Source organism: Columba livia, chromosome 6, assembly GCF_036013475.1.
Source record: "Columba livia isolate bColLiv1 breed racing homer chromosome 6, bColLiv1.pat.W.v2, whole genome shotgun sequence".
NCBI classification, from domain to species: Eukaryota; Metazoa; Chordata; class Aves; order Columbiformes; family Columbidae; genus Columba; species Columba livia.
The window spans coordinates 36745184-36764157 of record NC_088607.1 but is presented as its reverse complement, the minus strand read 5'-3'; the positions used below and the strand labels follow the sequence as shown (position 1 = coordinate 36764157).

General features: G+C 45.5%; 1 protein-coding gene across 1 annotated transcript; it reads right to left on the bottom strand.

Moving 5' to 3' along the window:
• Window positions 1-299: 299 nt before the first annotated feature.
• On the bottom strand, window positions 300-18773 carry LOC102098837 (putative neutral ceramidase C). Its single transcript, XM_065068645.1, has 20 exons — window positions 18535-18773; window positions 16473-16540; window positions 15916-16065; window positions 14929-15105; window positions 14398-14525; window positions 13737-13814; window positions 12825-12945; window positions 11335-11460; window positions 10473-10559; window positions 8796-8900; window positions 8581-8662; window positions 8072-8187; window positions 5896-5990; window positions 5201-5240; window positions 4333-4428; window positions 3404-3499; window positions 2883-3032; window positions 2127-2186; window positions 1866-1954; window positions 300-1133 (listed from the first exon to the last, which is right to left on the bottom strand). The coding sequence occupies exons 1-20, from the start codon at window positions 18770-18772 to the stop codon at window positions 944-946; spliced, it is 2292 nt and encodes a 763-aa protein (XP_064924717.1). The 5' UTR covers window position 18773; the 3' UTR covers window positions 300-943.
• Between the last annotated feature and the right edge of the window lie 201 nt (window positions 18774-18974).

Sequence of the window (18974 nt, the reverse complement as noted above, 5' to 3'; positions counted from 1 at the left end):
CAATTAAGAGCTTTCAGAGGGCTTCTCTTTCAAAAACTTGCTCAGCATCCCCTTGAGACTACACAACTCCACACGTGGTGGGCAGCACTGAGCCCACCTGGCACACTGTTCAGTTCAAAAGTGACATTTGTGGAAGAGAATAACACATTCTGGCAGGGAAAAACTGGCAACTGCTTCAATATTTTGCCTTGTGTGTGACTGACCTTCCTTTCCTTACCTGAGACGTCTGAGGCAGGACCCTATACAGCCCCTCTCATCAGGCACCTGTGAAACTGAGACCACTGATTTATGGAGAATTATGCACAATTTGATTCATATGGCACTTGCCCCACCACCACCCATAGTCTGTGGTAGATTTTAACTCAGAGAATGAAGCATCAAAATGCCCTAAACCAAAGCAATTAAATGAAACAATATTCAAAACTTAACAGTGAGCATCTATCCTATTTATCCCTTTACCATCCTAAGAGGTCAGCTTTGCCCTTCAACTACGATTGAAGAGTCTTCTCTCCTGATGTCTTGTGAATTCAGCAGGTCTTTCCAGTTTTATGGACTGGGCTCAATATTATGAACTATTTTGTGGTCTGGATTAGCTCCCAATATGCACTAATTCTCCCCAAGAGAGCTTATTCACAATCAAAAGGAACTTCCTCGATGACTGAAGAAAAACAGTTACATATTTTATTACAATAAGAATCAACTGCAACAAGATCTGTCCAGGACGGGAACTGCTTGAATGGGAATACATTGGACTAGTGAGACTGAATTGCAGGTAAAAGCCAAAACTTTGTGGGAAGTCAGGCTTTACAAAGCAGAAGTTGACCAGCAGCAATGATGTACAGAGTAACATTTGCCAAAAAAACCTTCTTAAGTATGTATTATGAACATCACGGGTGTCTAACCTACTGCTCAAAAGAAACAATCCTTTTAATGAACGGATCACCTACAGAGCTATGATTTCAAACGCTGAAGATGTGCCTTCAAATGCAATAGAGACAGCAGGACTGAGAGACAGTTTTTGCCTGTAGTGCCCGAAGTAGCGAATCCTGTAGACGCCCGGCTCTGTGTCACGAGGGATGTGCCACTCAATGGTCACGTTGCTTTGACCAAGTAATCCCTTGGTCCAGTAAAACCTAGCAGACAACCCAAAAACTGCAGTCAGCAAGAAAATCCACTTGTCATTTGTTTTAATATCCCAAGAGCTCAGTAAGCGGAATGCGCTTCAGTTAAGTATATTTTAAAAGCTTCTTTTAACCTTTCCTCATATATTTAAGCTATCCAACAAGCCAACCCAAAACCCAGCAGGGCCAAAAACTATCTGGAACCATGGAAAAATGAGGCAGTGGTCCTTTTTGCAGATGAAGAATATTTCTACAAATGTTATTACATTCCCAGCTCCATATCAGAACACCACACAACGTTACCTCTGCTCTTGTTTTTCTACAAACTTCTTAAAAATCCTTGAGTTTCTACTTCATGATGCACCGCAAATATGGCCAGCTTTTCCTTATGAAAACCCTACCGCTCTGAACCTCTTAGGTTTTCTATTCATCAACACAATGCAGCAGATGGATGGACATAGGCTACGAACAAATGGACAACGATCTTTCTGTAATTTTTGCTCTTCTTTCTACCTTTCCCAAACTCATAAGCCTTCATTGCAGAAGTTATACCCAAGGAGAAGTTGGAATGTTATGTTCTGGACATGTTAACCATCCGAATATGGACCAGTCAGTCCCCAGAGAGCATCATCTACAGGGACAAGACCAACCTGTGGATGGGAGCTCTGAAATGAAGCCATCTAGGGTAAATCCAAATTACTCTGTGGAGTCTATAGAACAGTGAAATCTGGTCAGGGTACTCACCTGGTGTCCCAGGAGGCATCATTCTGCACCACCTGCCAGCTCTCCGAAGTGTTGGTGTATCTCTCCACTGTCAGGAAGTTGTGTTCAGTCTGGAATAAAAATAACAGAGTGAGCCAGATGCTGAAGGGACAGACATGTCCCTACTTTCCTCTATCACTATGCTTCCGTGCACTTTACTGGCAAACATGGTAATTACTAGTAAAAATTCTTATATTTCACGGCAAAAGATCCCAAATTCCAGCATTGTTGTGTCATATTTACCGCTTTCTCAGCAGAGTTCCTGGGGTTCGCACCTACAAAAGTAACTTCAGCAACTTCTGTCTGTGGGGAAAATTGGGATTTGTGTTAAAGACCGAGCACATTGAAAACATGAAGATGCTGTATAAGATTTTAGTGATTTGATTGAGTTTTTGTGGGTTTTGGTTTGCATTTTTTGTTGTTGTTGTTTTTAATTATTTATAATTTCGCTTGTTGCAATAGCAGTAAGCAATTTATACTGTGACTGGTATTCTGTGCCTAACATGTAAGATTTCTGTGTAGAGGAGGGAGAGAAACAGGCGAAACTTTTAAGAGTGCCTCTGTGTCTTCTTCCTACCTTAGTGCTGGAAACAGCAATGAGATTACACTCCTTGCTCTGAACACCTTATTTAAGTTTTGAGTATGAAAACCGAACCATTTCTGATGTTTTTATTTCATTTACATTCCACACCGGAGGCATCAAATGTGACTTGTAAAGAAATCACTGCATGATATTTGCCTATTAAATAATCAGCTCTTATTTTATGTTGAAGCAGAAGAGGAAATCTACATGTTGAATATCAAGGGCTTTTATTTTCCCCTTCATTCATTCACTTTAATTTCACTCAGCACAATGACGCTGGCATGAACACACTCTGTCCATGACAAGAGGAAGAAGAGCACCACCACCCTTTAGAAAACAAAGACCTTTTTCGCAATAGGAATAAGAATTTAAACACAAATTCCCAATGACGTTTACCAAATCCTGGAAGCTCTCACCACTCGATACTGTTGTCTCACTTCTTGCAGCACATCCCCAAACGTCTTATTCGCAGGCGTGCGATCGGCAATGAGAGAAGGCACCAAGGTCAAGTTACCGATGTTGAAAATTGGCGGCTCTGGACCACTTGGCAAATCCTGAACTGTATTCTGGGGGAGGGAAGATGTGCTCATTTGTACACACATGCAGATAACACGTATCTCTGTGGTGAATCATACCAATGATGTGCATTTTATATAAATATATATATATATATTTAGATAGATTTTAAGAACAAGGGTGATAATGGAAATGAACATGCATCTATTTTCTAAACTTTGAACCCAAATCCCGTAGGATTTCTCAAGTGCTATGAGACCCCCACTACAGGAATTATTTTCATACCATAGGAGAATGTCTCAAAGAGGTTTCTTATTTGGGTAGCAATCACGCAACCTCACTGACGAACAAGTATAGCCATCACCATTTACAGGATTTAAATGTCTCTAGCATCATGTGGCATATAAAAAATGTTGATTACCATAGCAATAGCCCTTGCGAGTCCTCTGTACAGCTGAATATAAGCAGAAAGGGTGTGTGGCCCATAAATAGTCGAGGCAGCCTCGTATCGCTGAGCCTAGCAAAGGGCAAATTTGGAAAAGGAAGGTTTGAAGGAACAAGACAAGATCAGCACTGTACCTGCGGGGGTTTATTTACTCCCTTACTGCAAGTAAGACAGCCCAACAGCTCACTTAAGTATTTCTGCTGCAGTTTCAGGTTATTCTTCCTTCTCCAGTCCATGACAAACAAAGAGTACCGGTTGTCACTCTTCCAATTATCACAGCTCTTTCACTCTTTTCAAGGTTTACGATTCAGGTCTTTTCCTCTCCAACTTCTTTTGGATAACCTCAGTTCTTCCAATCTTCCCTCCCAGTTTAGGGTTTCTGAACCCCATGAGTCCACCCAGTGGTCCACACCTTCCTCAAAGCATATGATCTACCACATCTTGGGAAGATCCTTAAAACTGAGCCTTGCAAGCTATATTGTAGTCTCTTCCCCAGTAACATAGCACTATAGTTCATGTTCACCTTACAACCCTACCACTCCAAATCCCTCTTCTGGCAATTTTGCCACTTTATGAAGATAATTTCTCATTCATCCAAATCATCAGGAGGTTACTAAACCAGACCTGAATTCACAGGAGCTCCCTTCAGTGTGTCTGACCATTTCCAAATTAAAGCATCCACATGCACTCCCTAGCTATGGTCAAGAAACCACATTGGCCCTTGGACCATGTCATCTAGGCCAGAATAAACAAAGAGGTCTCATGATTTCTACCACAGATTCTTCAGCTTTTCATGGCAAAGGAAAAGTGCTCTAAATGTGCATAATTTCACACGAGTTATCATCCCATATGTCAAAAATCTGAATTCGGTTAAACACGTCCAATCCACAACTGTAATTGTTTACCTGGTATTCTTCATAGGTGGCAATGTAATGAGTGTAGACATTGCACAGACCTGCAATTATGACATCCATTTGTGATGTACCATGAGAATCAAACTCCTGAAAAAGGAAATAAATCACTTACCTTGTAACAACAGCTTAGTGTATATTATTATTATTAGTAGTAGTAGTAGTATTAACCAGGACAGAACACAAAGTTGCAGCCAGGAGGGGGCTGAAAGTTCAAGAACGCAACACTACAAGTGTAATTTGCCTATATTAATGTCTCATATTCACTTCCCACAGGAAAAAGAGGATAAATTACCTCATACTCCAATATATTCAGTACATTTAGGGTGGGGTTTTTTTTGAAGCTGTGGCCTCTATTCTCCTAAAAAAATGATGATATAACTCTATGAGACAGCCTCAGTGAGTTATGAGACAGCAGCTGGCATTAAGATGGGACTCAGACTGCAGCTGAGAACAGGATGTATCAATCAGGAAAACTGAAAACATACATTTTCCAATTTTTTTCCCCAATTGTTCTTGCGTTGCAAAATTCTGGTAGCAATTAAGGAGCTAAACCTCTCCATCCCAGAGACAAAACTCCTGCCAGCATCTGTTTTGCCTGGATCCCGGTTGAATTAACTTGCGTTGGCTTAATAGATTGAAACCCCTTGGGTTTGATTCTTTTGGGGAGGATATTCATTTCCCAGCATGTCAGTAAGCACATGCAAACTGTGTATGAAGCATTAAGAGAAGGAAAATTCTGTGAGATGCAAGGCCCATGACCCCAGCAGGGAGGAGAAAAGGACCAAGAACCAGAAGGCTCAAGAAACGTGAAGATTCACATATGCTGCTCTCTCAAGGGATGTCTTTCTCATCAACTTACTCTTTTGACAGCTTCCCGGAGCCTGCGTCCAGACATGGTCCTGGGGGTGTTAAGGGAAGAACATCAGCCTCCAGAAATGCAGGGAGCTAGAGCAGAAATTGCTGGTTGGACACGCAAGACGCCACCAGAAATTCATATGGCACTTGCAGCGCTGCTCAGCAATCCCGAGGGATCTCTGCCATGAGCTCAACCAAGACACCTCAAAGCCTTTTACAGACATAATCACAACCAGGGTGAGGCTGGAGGCACTCCAGAGTGGGTAGAAAAAAAGGCTGCTAGAAATAAATCATTACCCTATTCAGATTTTCACCATTGTGCCATTAACAGTCAGTGCAATTTGCCATGATGGTGTTTGTGGCATGAAAAATAAAATAAAATCAAAGTTAACAAGTTCCTTTCTTTTCATCAAAACTGCATTTTGCAATGAACAGTTGAAATTATTTGGGAAGATTGTTTGCATTTCATTCATTCCCACGGCTGACTTACAGAATGGAAAACCCCAGGTAAGCAGAGAAGACAGTATACAAGAAAGTACATGCAGTGGTCATACATGTGTAGTGCCTGCACAGCTGTCATATATTAGGGACAATTTTGAGCCCATGTCTCCTTACTACGTGCATGCAGAAGTACTACAGGTAGTGTGAATGCAATGCTGACGGCTGCAATACATAGAACAAGACCAAGGAAATACGTACGTGAACTCTCCGGGAACAGCAAGGATTGCCAGCGACCCGATGGCAATGATCTGAACATCCACGATATCAGGGTGCCATGGGTGAGGCCGAGTCATCTGATGTGGAAAAAAAAGGAGCATGACTGTTGTGGGATAGTAGCAAAAAAGATAGCTGAAGCGTTTCATTCCTACAGTTGTAAATCAGGGAAATTAAGCAAGTAAATAAGGTCAGGGTAGCACCCAGAAACCCCTCACCTGCATGGGAAAAGGGCACTGTTAAGGTCAATAAGGTTGATCATTTGACCAGGTGAGCAAAAGAGAATGAGTGAAATCAGAGAGCTTGATGGCAATTAGAAATGAGAGTTAACTCTTAATTAGCTGAACAAATGTACTGTCAGCTGTAATGCAGAGAGAGAGTTTCTAAGTCACCCAGAGGGTGATGCTCAGGGAACCCTCAACCTACCCCCGACTTCAAACTGAGCAGCCCGTGCTGGAATCATCACCATATCAAACAAAACAAACTGGAATCATTGGCAAAAACACACACTACGGCAGCATTTCATCTTAAAAGAAGAAAAAAAGCTACATAAAAATGAAGAAGACTGTTAAAAGGGAATTAAGAACAACACGAGCTCAAGGATGTTTGTAGCTCCAGCAGGTGAAATGCAAAATCCCACTCTAGCAAGCCAAAAAGATTTTTGAGGAGCAATTTACTGGGGGCAAAACATGAATGGGAAAACCTAGTGAAGAACATCAGAAGCATGAGGCTTGCCAGAGCAGCCCTAAAAGGATGCTCAGAAGGGGTTAAAGTCGTAAGAATAAAGTGTAATTTACTCTCAGTAGCACCATCCTGGATGGAGGAGATGGGGTGGGAAGAGGCTCTGTGCTGGGATCTCTACTTATGAGAGATGAGATGTGCTAATTGAACATAAAGTGATACTAGGAAAGCTTTTAAAGAGACAGATGAAAGGAAAAATGATGACTCATTTCATCTAGATGGCATCCTCTAAAAGTGCTCTGAAGGACCTTGGGCACAATCCTGCTCTAGTACAGTGCATTTGCCTTAATGCCAAAGGTGTAGCAGGTGGAAAATGGGCCATCAAGTTTAACTTAAAGTTGTAAATTGGATTTTGGGAAAATTCAGTAAGAACAAACACCAAGTCCTGCCCAGAACAGAACATTCCTGAGGATGGGGGTGGGCTGGGACCAACAGGGCAGCAGCTCTGCAGAGGCTGGGCCTAAATAACAGGTCTTCCCTGTGATAGTGAGGCATCCCTGGGATGGGCGGCCAAGCAATGGGGCATCTCCATCCTTGCTGGTTGCCCTGGCTCTTCTGGACATGGTTCTAAGGAACCTGCTGTAGCTGCAGCGTTGGTCCTGCTGGGAGCAACGATGTGCTGGAGAACCCGCTTCAGGGTATGCCAGCCTAAGCTTGGTGTCATTCTACCTATGGATGAGTAAGTCTGGCATCAGCCAATGCTAAAGCTCACAGAACTATTGGACTCTCGCATAAACATCACAGAAAAACAGAGAAGTCAAGAGGACGTTTCCAGGGGAAGTCAAAACCTGGTAGAAACCTTTGAAGGTAACACTGAGGAGATGGGTGAGTTCATACAGTCCTCAGAGCTCCCAAAAGGCACCACGATGAGTTACTTCATTTTGCATGGAACAGGCTGTCACATGAGAAAAAGAACAGTCCTCTCACGGATTAAGGCAAGAAACCAGTGGGAGGATGGAAGAAAAATCCACCCAGAGCTATTAAGATCTGAGAGGATGTCCTGAAGCCAGAGAATGCAGGGAAGCAACACTGATCTCCATGCACTGTTGGCTTTCCCTGGCCTCATGCATGTCCCTGTGCATCCTGCTCAGGGCTGTTTCACAGGCTGAGAATTGGGCCAGGGCAGATCTTCAGTTGGGTTTCTTGACCTGAATGAGAGCAGCATCTCTGGTCCCTCCCCCTGGGACACATGGAAACAATGCTCTGCAAGATGAAAATTTCTACCTCTTGCATTCTGATGAAAACTAATGACAACACATATTCTTGCTTTCTATTTTCATGTCTTCAAGCCCAGGCAGATCTCTCCCTTCTTGCTCATCACCATATGGGCTTGCACGGACAGCCTCTGTAGTGCCCTACCAAAACTTAGACCAGATCAGCAACCTCTGCACTTCCCAGGCACACAACGGTGTATCCTTACCTCTCCGGTGCTAAAGAGGATTGGCTTGGGTTTGTGGCAGGCTTTTGTTTCATTGGATGGCTCTCCCAGCAGTTGGTTCCGGATTTCATCCCAAAACGGGTCCCCTTCTACTAAACCTTGAGGGGGAAAAATCTTTTAAATGCTGTCCTTCAGCTGCCCCAGCAGCTATCGGAGAGCAAACTCATTTATTACCCACTCCCTGCTGGTCTGGGATAGGATATTTCACAGTGGCTTTTGGCTATCTCCCATTTCTGGGGTGGCTTGAAAAGCCAGGCTTTAGCCCAGCTGAGCTACGTCTTAGCAGTCTTTGGCTAATGAGAACAAAGGTGAAAGGTTACCCCAAAGCCAGCTCTTTCTTCTCCCCATTCTTAAAAAACAACCCTTGGAGACTGTGGTTCAACCAGACATTTATGTTCTTAAATGATTCTGGGGGTTTGGATCTGTTTGGGGGATGTTCCATCTCCTTCCCATTTGCACAAAGCTGTATTGACATCTGTTCCCTAAATTACCTTGTGTGAAGTTGAAAGCCCCCACGCCATCAATGGTCCCCGCAGCAAAGCTGTATCCTAAAGCTGGTTTGCATGTTTTAACCTTAATCAGAATGAGAAAAAAAAAAACAAAACTGAGATATTTTAAAACCAGTTCCCCTCAGCATGCCAGGTTCTGCTTTGAGAACACACTTGCTCCTTCCTTACGCCTGCATCCCGGGAGCTCCCACTCTTACCGTGTGCGTGGCATTGAGCTCCACCGAGACATCGCTCATGTTGACCCACTGGTGAGCTGAGCTGAGGGGTCCTGTGACCTCTTGGGAAGCCTCTTCGTACAGCTCCTGACAGACATACAAGGTTGAAATCCTTGAAGAAGAAGAAATCAGGAACCCAGCTCTTCTGAGATTCAGCTATATGAATAATTTCTTCATTCTGTTGACACCTTCCAGTAGCTTCCTCCAAGCGTTAAAGCAAGAATCTCTTCCCCAAGCTCCTTTGTTTCTGTCATACATTTTTACGTCCTTCATGCTTCAAGTACTGCAAGCTCTACCTATCTCAAGTAATTTCTTCCCCAAAGGGCTGTGGGGCATTGGAACAGGCTGCCCAGGGCAGTGCTGGAGTCACCATCCCTGGAGGGTTGGACAAACAGAGATGAGGTTCTCAGGGATGGACTCAATGATCTTGAGAGTCTCTTCCAACCTAAATGATTCTATGATTCTAACATAGGGAGAACATGCTGTGGTTGGCAGTTTTATACATGCTTTTCTTTCCACAGCTGAAACACGTGCCTGTTCCACAAGGATGGCAACTTCTTTGTCCTAGTTGCAACCTTTTGGTGTGTCTCACATCTTAGACCAACCAGAAGAAATGCTTCCTATGAGAAAGATGTTCTTTGGTGCGTTCATTTCTTCGAAACACATGGACTTTACCATGCATTTACCATAGAGCTGACAGTTAAGCTGTTCAGCCTGCCAGAAAATGGTTTGGTGGCACACATGCCTCAAATTGGTACATAGAAAGTGTGGCCACAAGTTAGAGTGCAGGAAGGAGCAGAGGACACGGCCTTTGAAGGCCAAGAGTCTGCAGCATTAAAAACAACAGCAATGCTTTCCATCGCCGTTTGATACAGACACTGGGCCACCGACTGGGACAATCTTTCACTTGCAAGTCACCATAAGCCTGGAGTGAGTTCAGGGCAAGGATTCGAAATGGTGATGAAAAGGGAACTGCCACTATCAAGCCTTATGCGTGTAACTCCTCTGCTGGATGCCTTCCAGTTCCTACAAGCTGCTGTCCCTGAAACAGCGCCAAAAAATGTCTTCGTACTGACTACTCTCATGTTCCATGAGGTCACAGAAGGGGAACCGGTAAATTCAGGTGACTTTTGAGCCAAGACACAGGTGCTGTCAGGGAGGCTATAGGATGGAGGATATCAACTGAGCAAATGTGAAGTCAAGCAACATGAGTATTTTTTGTGGATGTTTAAGCTGGCACATTTTCAATCCCATTTGCATTAGTTTGGGAGTGTGATGCCAAAGCTGGTCAACAAATGCTTTGTGGTGATGTCTCTGAGATCTTCTAGGACTCTCCAACACAAGGAATTTTTCCTGGCATGACACCTCTGGGACATGGGCTTGGGGGGGAGGGGAAGATTATAAGGGGCAACATCCACATGAGATATCAATATACCATTAAAAGCCCAAACCAACATTTTCAAATTGCAACACCTACAATGATGTATCTAAATAAAATGATGTGTTTTCTGAATAATCACTTTTTCTTAAGCATATAGATATGGACTTCAGAGTAATCTAAATCTACATCTACATTCAGAAAAACAGGTGCAAGAAAGTTGCTTAAATAAACATGCATTCCTGTAATAACAGCATCCAAAAAGGTGAAGAATCACTTACCCTTGCTTTTGAGTAGATATTTTGCCCTATAATTCTTGTACTGTCAAACATGTCATTACCGGGACCCATGGCCATGCACATCGTTGCCTGTTAAGAAATTCATTTAAATGGGAGTGACCAGTTAATATGGAGAACATACGGCACCCCAAGTGATTGTTGTGCTGTGGGAACTAATTGCCTCTTGCCAGCCATCTCAAATTTGGGCACCGAGTTACTACACGAAACCTTTGTAGCCCAGCAAACTTAGGTTTGGGCTGAATAACCAGAAAACAGGGTGTATGAGGACAAGACGCAGTAAGTTCCTGAAAGAGGTATCCAGAATAGCCCCAAAAGAGGTGAGTTTTATTTTTTATATTGTCTTCATGCACAATGTTCCACCACGTGGCTCTGTATTTGCTGCTCCACCCCAAGTTTTCTCCTTATCAGAAGATGATGTATATGAGGTAAAATGAGGTGGAGCACAAGTGTGATGGGAGCAGCTGAGGGACCTGGGGGGTTCAGCTGGAGAACAGGAGCTGAGGGGAGACCTTCTGATCTCTGAACTGCCTGAAAGGAGCTTGGAGCCAGGGGGGGTCAGGCTCTGCTCCCCAGGAACAAGCGCCAGGAGCAGAGGAAACGGCCTCAAGTTGCGCCAGGGGAGGTTGAGGTTGGATCTGGGGAACAATTTCTTCCCCAAAGGGCTGTGGGGCATTGGAACAGGCTGCCCAGGGCAGTGCTGGAGTCACCATCCCTGGAAGGTTGGACAGACGGACATGAGGTTCTCAGGACATGGGACAGTGCCAGGGGTGGGTTATGGCTGGACTCGATGAGCTTGAGGGTCTCTTCCAATAAAAATCAATCTGTGATTTTAAGACATACTCACCCCCCCCACAGGACAGGTGCTCTGTGGGTTATTGCACGACTCCCCCGTGTTGATGCAGAACGGGCCTTTGGTGTTGGGCGACACGTCTCCCAAGTTGGAGGATGCAAAGGCGGCAACGAAAGAGCCCTGCCAAAACCAGACGTGGTCCGGTGAACGTTAGTGCCTCGCAGTGATTGCTAACATCACCCGTGGCTTTCCCTGCAGTCCAAGCAGCCAGGCAATGAGCGTGAGATGCTGGTTGATGTTTCTGAAGTGACTGGGAGGACTGGGATGGGCATTTAGGAGCATCCCAAGGGTTGGGGACAGGAAGGGTGAGGGAGAGCATGACACACATGATGCAGATGGGTTTCGGGGTGACCTTTGCACTGCTTCGATATCCAGACAGTGTTTCTTCATCTACCTCTTCCATCTCAGCAGCAGCTCTTTGCGCCATGTGCCTCGTTTCTCACATTACTGGGCAGATGTTAATGGAACATTGCAGCACCTTGCACAGGACTTTTCTTTCTTTCCTGCCAGTTTTTCACCATGACTGATCTGACTGCAGGAGCTAACATCAAGCAGTACTCATCAGAAGCAAGGCTGGTCACACACTGTCAGCTGAATCCAGCTCTCATAGGTACTCTTATTTTTCCCCCTCTTTTAGAGATGGGATGCGTCAACACTAGATATTTTGGTATATTATCGTCTCTTAAGCTATTTTTTGTACGACTACTAGACACAATGAGCTCAGGAGACCATACAGCTAAATATTTCTTAGCTTTGTGTGCATGTCAACTTGCACCCATAACTATGCACTGGATTCAAGGCTTGTGAAAAGCTTTTGGGTAATCCACTATAAAAAGAAACATTTGCAAGCAGGAATTAGGAAGACTTCCTTCAGTTTCCATCTTTGGTGTGAACTGCACATCTTCCTCTGCTCAGAGTATTAACATAGGAACTGGGAAACTGTTTGAAGGTGGAGATACACACAGGATACCCTCTTAATCAACTCATGACTCAAAGCATCTGTGAGGTGCGTTCACATCCACATTTATGTTTCAGGGGAAATAATGCTTTTTAAAGGATCTGTGTTTGCACTCTAGGATGGCAAATCTCCTGAATAAATCAAAATCAGAAGACAGAACAGGCTGGAAGCCATAAGAAAGAAATGGGGCTGACCACAGATGTGATCCCACACCACAGATGCAATATATTGATTCCTTTGGATCAAGTGTATCCCACACATCTTTCTAGTATTTCCAATAGTCGAATCAAAATAAATTGTGTTTATTCCTAAAATCTCAATAAATGCCACTGATTGGTAGTTTGGGAAGCCAAGAGTGCACCTTGCGATTTCTCTAGGGGAAGTAAATGAATCAAAGTGTTCATCTTTGTCCTCATTTGTCTGGTGTTAGCCTGCTGTCCTATTTCACTGTTTGTAATAACCTGCTTTGGCCCACAGAAAGCACCAACCATCCTCGTTATTTTCAGCAGTCCGAAAACCCTCCCACCTCTCCGGGCAGCATCCCCTTGTTCTTCTCTTGTTCAAAGAGGTAAGACGCGTAGCCCATGTTGTCACTGTTCACCAGGTGGTTCGTGTTGTTCATGCTGACCGGGTGCACGGCAAACCAGCTGAGAAGACACACATAGGAAATGCATTGTTCAATCTATATATTGGTCACTCATTCAATCTCTATATTCTCAACTGACCTATGGGAATTCTCTTCAGGAGAATACAAATGCAGACTGTTGGTACCTAGGCGTGGATTTAGAAGGGCAGAGCTATTCCCATTCTCTCCCTTCCTGACCAGGTGGGCTCATGGCTGTGATGGTCCAGGTCTTGAAGACACAAGAATGTGGAATTTCAGACTTGAACAGACTCTTTTCTGAGCCCAGAGAATTATATTTTGGAGGGATTTTGTTTCTTGCTTCAGAGAAACAAGGAGTCAACAAGGTTAAAAACCACACCAAACCACTTTGGAACACTTTGATTCTTACAAAAAGAAAACCCCTCCTCTTCCTCTCAATGCAGTCAGACTCTCACTTGTGACTGCTAAACGAGGAAAATGCAATTATGGCTTTGTTACTGCATGTTACTTCATTAGCTCGGCCTTGAGCTCTGAACTTTGCGCAGCCGAACGCTGCCCCGCGCGCCTGTTGATAGGATGGGTGTCATAAATACTGCCTGTGGGAATGGCATGTTTCCCACGAAACGTGGGGTGCTGAAGGAAAAAATGAAGAGATAAGAAGCCCAAAGGGTCCTGGAGATGCCAGGGCAGAGATCTGCTTGGAGGGGCACAACAAGGGTTTTTTTTTTCACCCCTAAAGGGAAGACCAGCTACAGTCACCTTCCCCAGATACCTTTGGGTCATGCCAGGAAATGTGAGGATTTGCAGAAAAACATATTATTTGGTGGTCAGTACCTGATAAGGCCTAGCTCCTGTCCATTCTCATCTATCATCTTCAGCATCACCATTTCTTTGTCTGTGTTGGCTGAATATCTGGATGAAAACAAAGTGGGGAAATCCCATTAGCACCAGAGCCACAGTCACATTCTGCATCACTCAGACATTTTAAATCTCCAGGAGGTTGAGCAGGGAAATGAAGAAGTTATTAGAGATATTACCAGACCACAGTTAGACCTTAGAGTAGCATCTGCAAAGGTAAGGGAAGAGTTATGGTTGTTGCTGACCCCAGGAGCTGCTTCTCCAGGGGATGGAGAGAGGAGCTCTCTCTAAATACGAATTTGTGCACCAAGGAAGGCTCTGCCATCTGATTCAAATGGTAAAGTCTTTTTTCCCCCCCTTTTTTTAACAAAGCATAAGGCCACATCCCTGACCAACACCTCACATGCTTGGAGGGGGCAACCACAACTTTCAAGCCCACTCTTGCAACTAATTTTCGGGGATGCAACCACCCAAGCATCCAGGATGGCAACAGTGTCATTCTGCCATGGTCTTGGCTCTGCGTTTTCAGCCATCCCATGAATGAGCAGAAACACCAGCTGCAAGATGGCTGGGTCACAGGCCCAACCGAAGGGTCCACTTCAGCCTTCTGTTTCTTTCCCACTTGAGGAGCTTTTACCTGCTTCGTTCAGATGCTGGGTTCTCAAGGTAGGAGAAAGGGCTTCGGTTCATCTGGCTATTTTCTACAGTGCCTCTGTTTATGAAAAGCCTTCCTCTCTTCATGTTCTGATGTGCTATATCAATGCTCTGAAAGGCAGGAAGGCAGGGAATAGTAGTCCATGCATGTAAGGCATATGTGAGAAAATCTTCGTATGTGGAAAATCGTTCTCTTCCGTCCCTGCCTGTCTCAATCATTTCTTGGGAATTTGGAGGCTTTTTTATTTTTTATATCTTTTTCTTAAGTAGTCTAAAATTCTAGAAAATTATGATAATATTTGGAAACCACTCACAACTGTCTCTTTCTCAAGAAAGACTTCAAGGCTTCAGTTTTTTGATATGGGAAGCATAAACCCACCTCCAAATGTGAGTTAAGACCGCAACATTTGGAGGTACTACCATCACAGCAAGAGCTCCGGTAGTCCCAAACATATCTCCTCCCACCTTTTCTGCATTAATGAGCTCTCATGTCAACAGACTGGATGACACCGACCTTTATGATGCCGTTCACAATAGCGTTGAGGGATGGTCTGATTAGCCCTTTGCTGGTGATCCAGAAGAGGGTGTACTGGAAGTAGCCGCCAGGCCCTGAGTGTGTGTGGGTGCCGCTGAGGATGACGTTGTCCTGTCGGTACAGCTCTCCGTACTTGCTCTTGAGTTTCTCGAGCACCTAAGAGGAAGTAGGTGGTCCCAAAAAAACCTTTTTCAAGCCCAAAAGCTATGGAGATTTGTATCAGCCCTTGCAAAACCCCAACAATTCATCCTCCTCCTTGCTCTTCTCTTTCTGCCCGATACTTCTGTACTGCTGTCACAAGTAGGTTATAGCGGTAGATGTGGCAAGAGCCTTAAAACAAAGTCTGGTAAATGAAGACCTTTATGGCCAACCTGCACTGAATCCCCAGTTCTCCAGCACCTCCCTCCTCTGTGGTGCTGGAGAGCCAGCATTGCACAGGCCCTATGATACAATCATAGAAACATTTTGGTTGGAAAAGACCCTCAAGATCATCGAGTCCAGCCACACCCCACCCCTGGCACTGCCCCACGTCCCTGAGAACCTCATCTCCGTCTGTCCAACCCTCCAGGGATGGTGACTCCACCACTGCTCTGGGCAGCCTGTTCCTATGCCCGACAGCCCTTTGGGGAAGAAATTGTTCCCAAGATCCAACCTCAATCTCCCCTGGCGCAACTTGAGGCCGTTTCCTCTCGTCCAATCGATGATAATGTATTTGTGATTAGAATGTATTAGTGATAATTTTTCCACTGAGAGAAGCACAGTCAAAGTCCAGCCTCATTTGCTGAGGAATCAATAGCTCTTCTTCAGCAGAGACACAACGTCTCTCCAAGATCATGTTGCAAGGAGATACCAAAGCAATCAGTCAATGTTCTGCCGTGCTCGGTATTATTTAGCAATGACTACAACCTTCATGCTAACACCAGCAACAACCCAAACTGTGCCAATCATTCATCTCCAGCCACGTACCTCCAGTCTCAGCCTCTGAGACACCATTCCTATGTCGGCACTGACAAACACCACTCGCCTGGAGTCGTCAAGGTCTGCCACGATGAAGGCTCGACTGTAGAGGCGCGTGAGAAGTCCACCACCCACCTGCTCTGGGTTGGCATATCCCATCTGGAAGGGAAGAGCCCCATCAAGCCTACACAGGCAAAATATTGAGCAACGTGTTCATTTGCCTGTGTTCTTCTAAGTTAATTTGCCAGAGGATCAGAGGACTCGTTCAACATAAGAACATTCAGAATTGCAACTATTTTGCCCTGTGATTGCAAGGATCATTGAATCAGAATGGTTTGCGTTGGAAGGGACATTAAAAATCATCTAGTTCCAACCCCCCTGTCACGAGCAGGGACATCTTCCACTAGACAAGGTTGCTCAAAGCCTCAAAGAAATTCCACACAATCTTTGAAGATGACAACCATTTGGCAAGGAAGAGCCGCTAAACCAGAAGTCCTGCAAAAAAATACCCAGAGGTGACGAAAATCAGTATTTTACCAACCCTGTGTTGAATTCCCCCAACTTACCAGAGGAATTTCTGCCACAGGTCCTGTGCAGTCAGCTCGACCTACGCCCAGTAAGTAGTTTGCTGGTGCTTTGCTGGAACCTATAGAAAGAATTAATAGTAGATTAGTGGGCACACAATGCTGATGAGGCATTTGGGACAGTAAAGTGTGGACCAGACATGAAGAACCACAGAGGGAGCTCATGAGATGGGGTCACTGGACTGTGTAAAATGTGTCATGATTCACAGCGAGGGGGAAACAAGCCCGTCTTCGCTGATTAAGTTCTCCAGGCCCACCACTACCATGCGGGAAAGAGATTCGAGGCTGTAAGAGCTGTTTTCACACAAAAAATTCAGCTCAGCAGCAATGAGAAAAAGGGGACAGTGTGTCAGAAGCTACCGGGAAATGATTAGAGAAGAAAGAGGAGGGTATCTGTATGTTGCCCTGGTGCCTCCAACACATCCCATGTCCAGCGCTGGTGCCCTGGTCCCAGCGGGGGATCATGGTGGAGCCAGCAGAAGCTCAAAGAAGGGAAAAGCAGCTCTGGGGAGTGACCTCCAGGCAAGTGGTGAGGAACAGGACTCCCGAAGGACACCATGTCTCATCCCAGCTGTCATGAAGGTGCAGAAGTCCTTCTACAGGATGGACGAAGTGCCTGGATAAGCTCATGGAAAAAATGCCACTAAGGGCTATTACGATTAAAACATATATCAGGAAATCCCAGAACCACAAATCACTGGAGGCTGAGATAACGCTGTGGGAAAATATTTCTGTGTTCTCACTGTCTTCCCCAGCCAGCTGCTGTCACTTGAGACAGGGGACACCCGGTCTTTGAGACTGACCTTTCCTAGGCTGTTAGTTAAAGCAGAGGAGAAGTGAAAGACTCTGGCCGCAGGCTGGCCAGGGGGCATTGCTCTCATTTAAAACGGCATGAGTGAACAGCGCTACCCATTAAAATTACTGTTCCTCATCTTCTCCTCCAAGAACTGTGACACAGAGGGGAATCACTTGTGCACAACTCTTACACGCTACAACCTAAAAACATGAAGAAAATGTGAACTACATCCAATTTGAGACCAAAATCTAGAAAATGGAAGGTCCCATTGCTGACATGTGGGGCGATGCCCCATCTGGGGCAGGGGAGACACCAAGCTCTGGGAAGGGGCTCCTGTCACATGGGAATACCAAAAGCTTCATGACGTTTTCTTTCCCCATGAGATTTTATCTCTCTAGAGGACAAGCATGGGTTACATTAGAAGTGAATTAAGAATTAACTTTGGGCAGCTCCCTACGCTCACCAGCTCCACAGCTGGTGATGGAGCTGGAGGTGCCGATGGGCTGAGATGGGATTGCAACAGCTGTGCAGCCCCACGGTGAGATGCTGGGACTGAGGGGCCCTCGGGACCCCTTCTATGTAGAGGAGAGAGGAAAGGGAGGGTTTCTGGATCCCTGCAGCCAGCCCACAAGGCTGTGCACCCACGCTCTGAGAGATGCTTGTGCTGGATTTGACCACCACAGTCCTACTGCAGAGACCAGCAAGATCATCGTGCCATGGCTGTGCGAGAGGACACGCACAGGGGAGATCACAAAATCACAGAACAGTTTGTGTTGAAGGGACCTTCCCAGCTCCCCCAGTGCCCCCCTGCCATGAGCAGGGACATCTTCACCAGCTCAGGTTGCTCAGAGCCCCGTCCAGCCTGGCCTGGGATGTCTCCAGGGATGGTTCATCCACCACCTCTCTGGCCAACCTGGGCCAGGCTCTCACCACCCTCAGGGCCAACAATTTCTTCCTCATGTCCAGCCTGAATCTCCCTCCTTTAGTTTAAAAGCATCACCCCTTGTCCTATCACAACAGGCCCTGCTCAAAAGTCTGTCCCCATTTTCTCTATGGACCCCTTTTAAGTACAGAAAGGCCACGATAAGGTCTCCCCAGAGCTTCTCTTTGCAGAATGAACACCCCAACCCTGTCAACCCATCCTCCCAGCAGAGCTGTACCAGCCTTGGATCATCTTGGTTATGGAGGTTCAGCAGTGGCCCAGCAACCCTCTACCCACACCTCTTTAATTTAATTACCGCAGCGGACACACACTAGAGGAGGGTGCGACGGTGGTACTGGAAGAGCTCGACTTGCTACTGTGGCCTGTGATGAGAAAGTGGAGGACGAGGAGCACCACGGTCACGGCTATCATGAGCACCAGGCAGATGATGAGGATCACCTCCAGGCGGGAGAAGTAGCACTTGGACCTCTTCCCACACATGGTGGGGACACTGTGGAAGCACAAAGGAGCCCATGGGCAAGGCGGATGGGACAACCCCGACATCGGGCACATCCCACCCTGTGCAATGCATCACAGCCTCAAAGAGCTGGTGATGGTTTGTGTCCCCTGTCCTGGTGTCCGAGCTGGCAGCGGCAGCCATGGAGATGGGAAGTGGAGATTTATGTTTCAACCTGCTTAAAACAGCAAAAATATATCTCCTGCTAGCAATCCTCACTCCCCGTCATGCGGCTCGATAGGATGGGGT

What these genes read in the sequence shown, in the direction of transcription:
- LOC102098837 (XM_065068645.1), bottom strand. Translation starts at nt 18,772, where the DNA reads ATGTCGGGGTTGTCCCATCCGCCTTGCCCATGGGCTCCTTTGTGCTTC. An exon ending in GGCTTTCAACTTCACACAAG is followed by an intron (nt 8,188 to 8,580) that starts GTAATTTAGGGA and finishes TTCCCCCTCAAG; the next exon opens with GTTTAGTAGAAGGGGACCCG. An exon ending in GCTGTTCCCGGAGAGTTCAC is followed by an intron (nt 5,241 to 5,895) that starts GTACGTATTTCC and finishes TAACACCCCCAG; the next exon opens with GACCATGTCTGGACGCAGGC.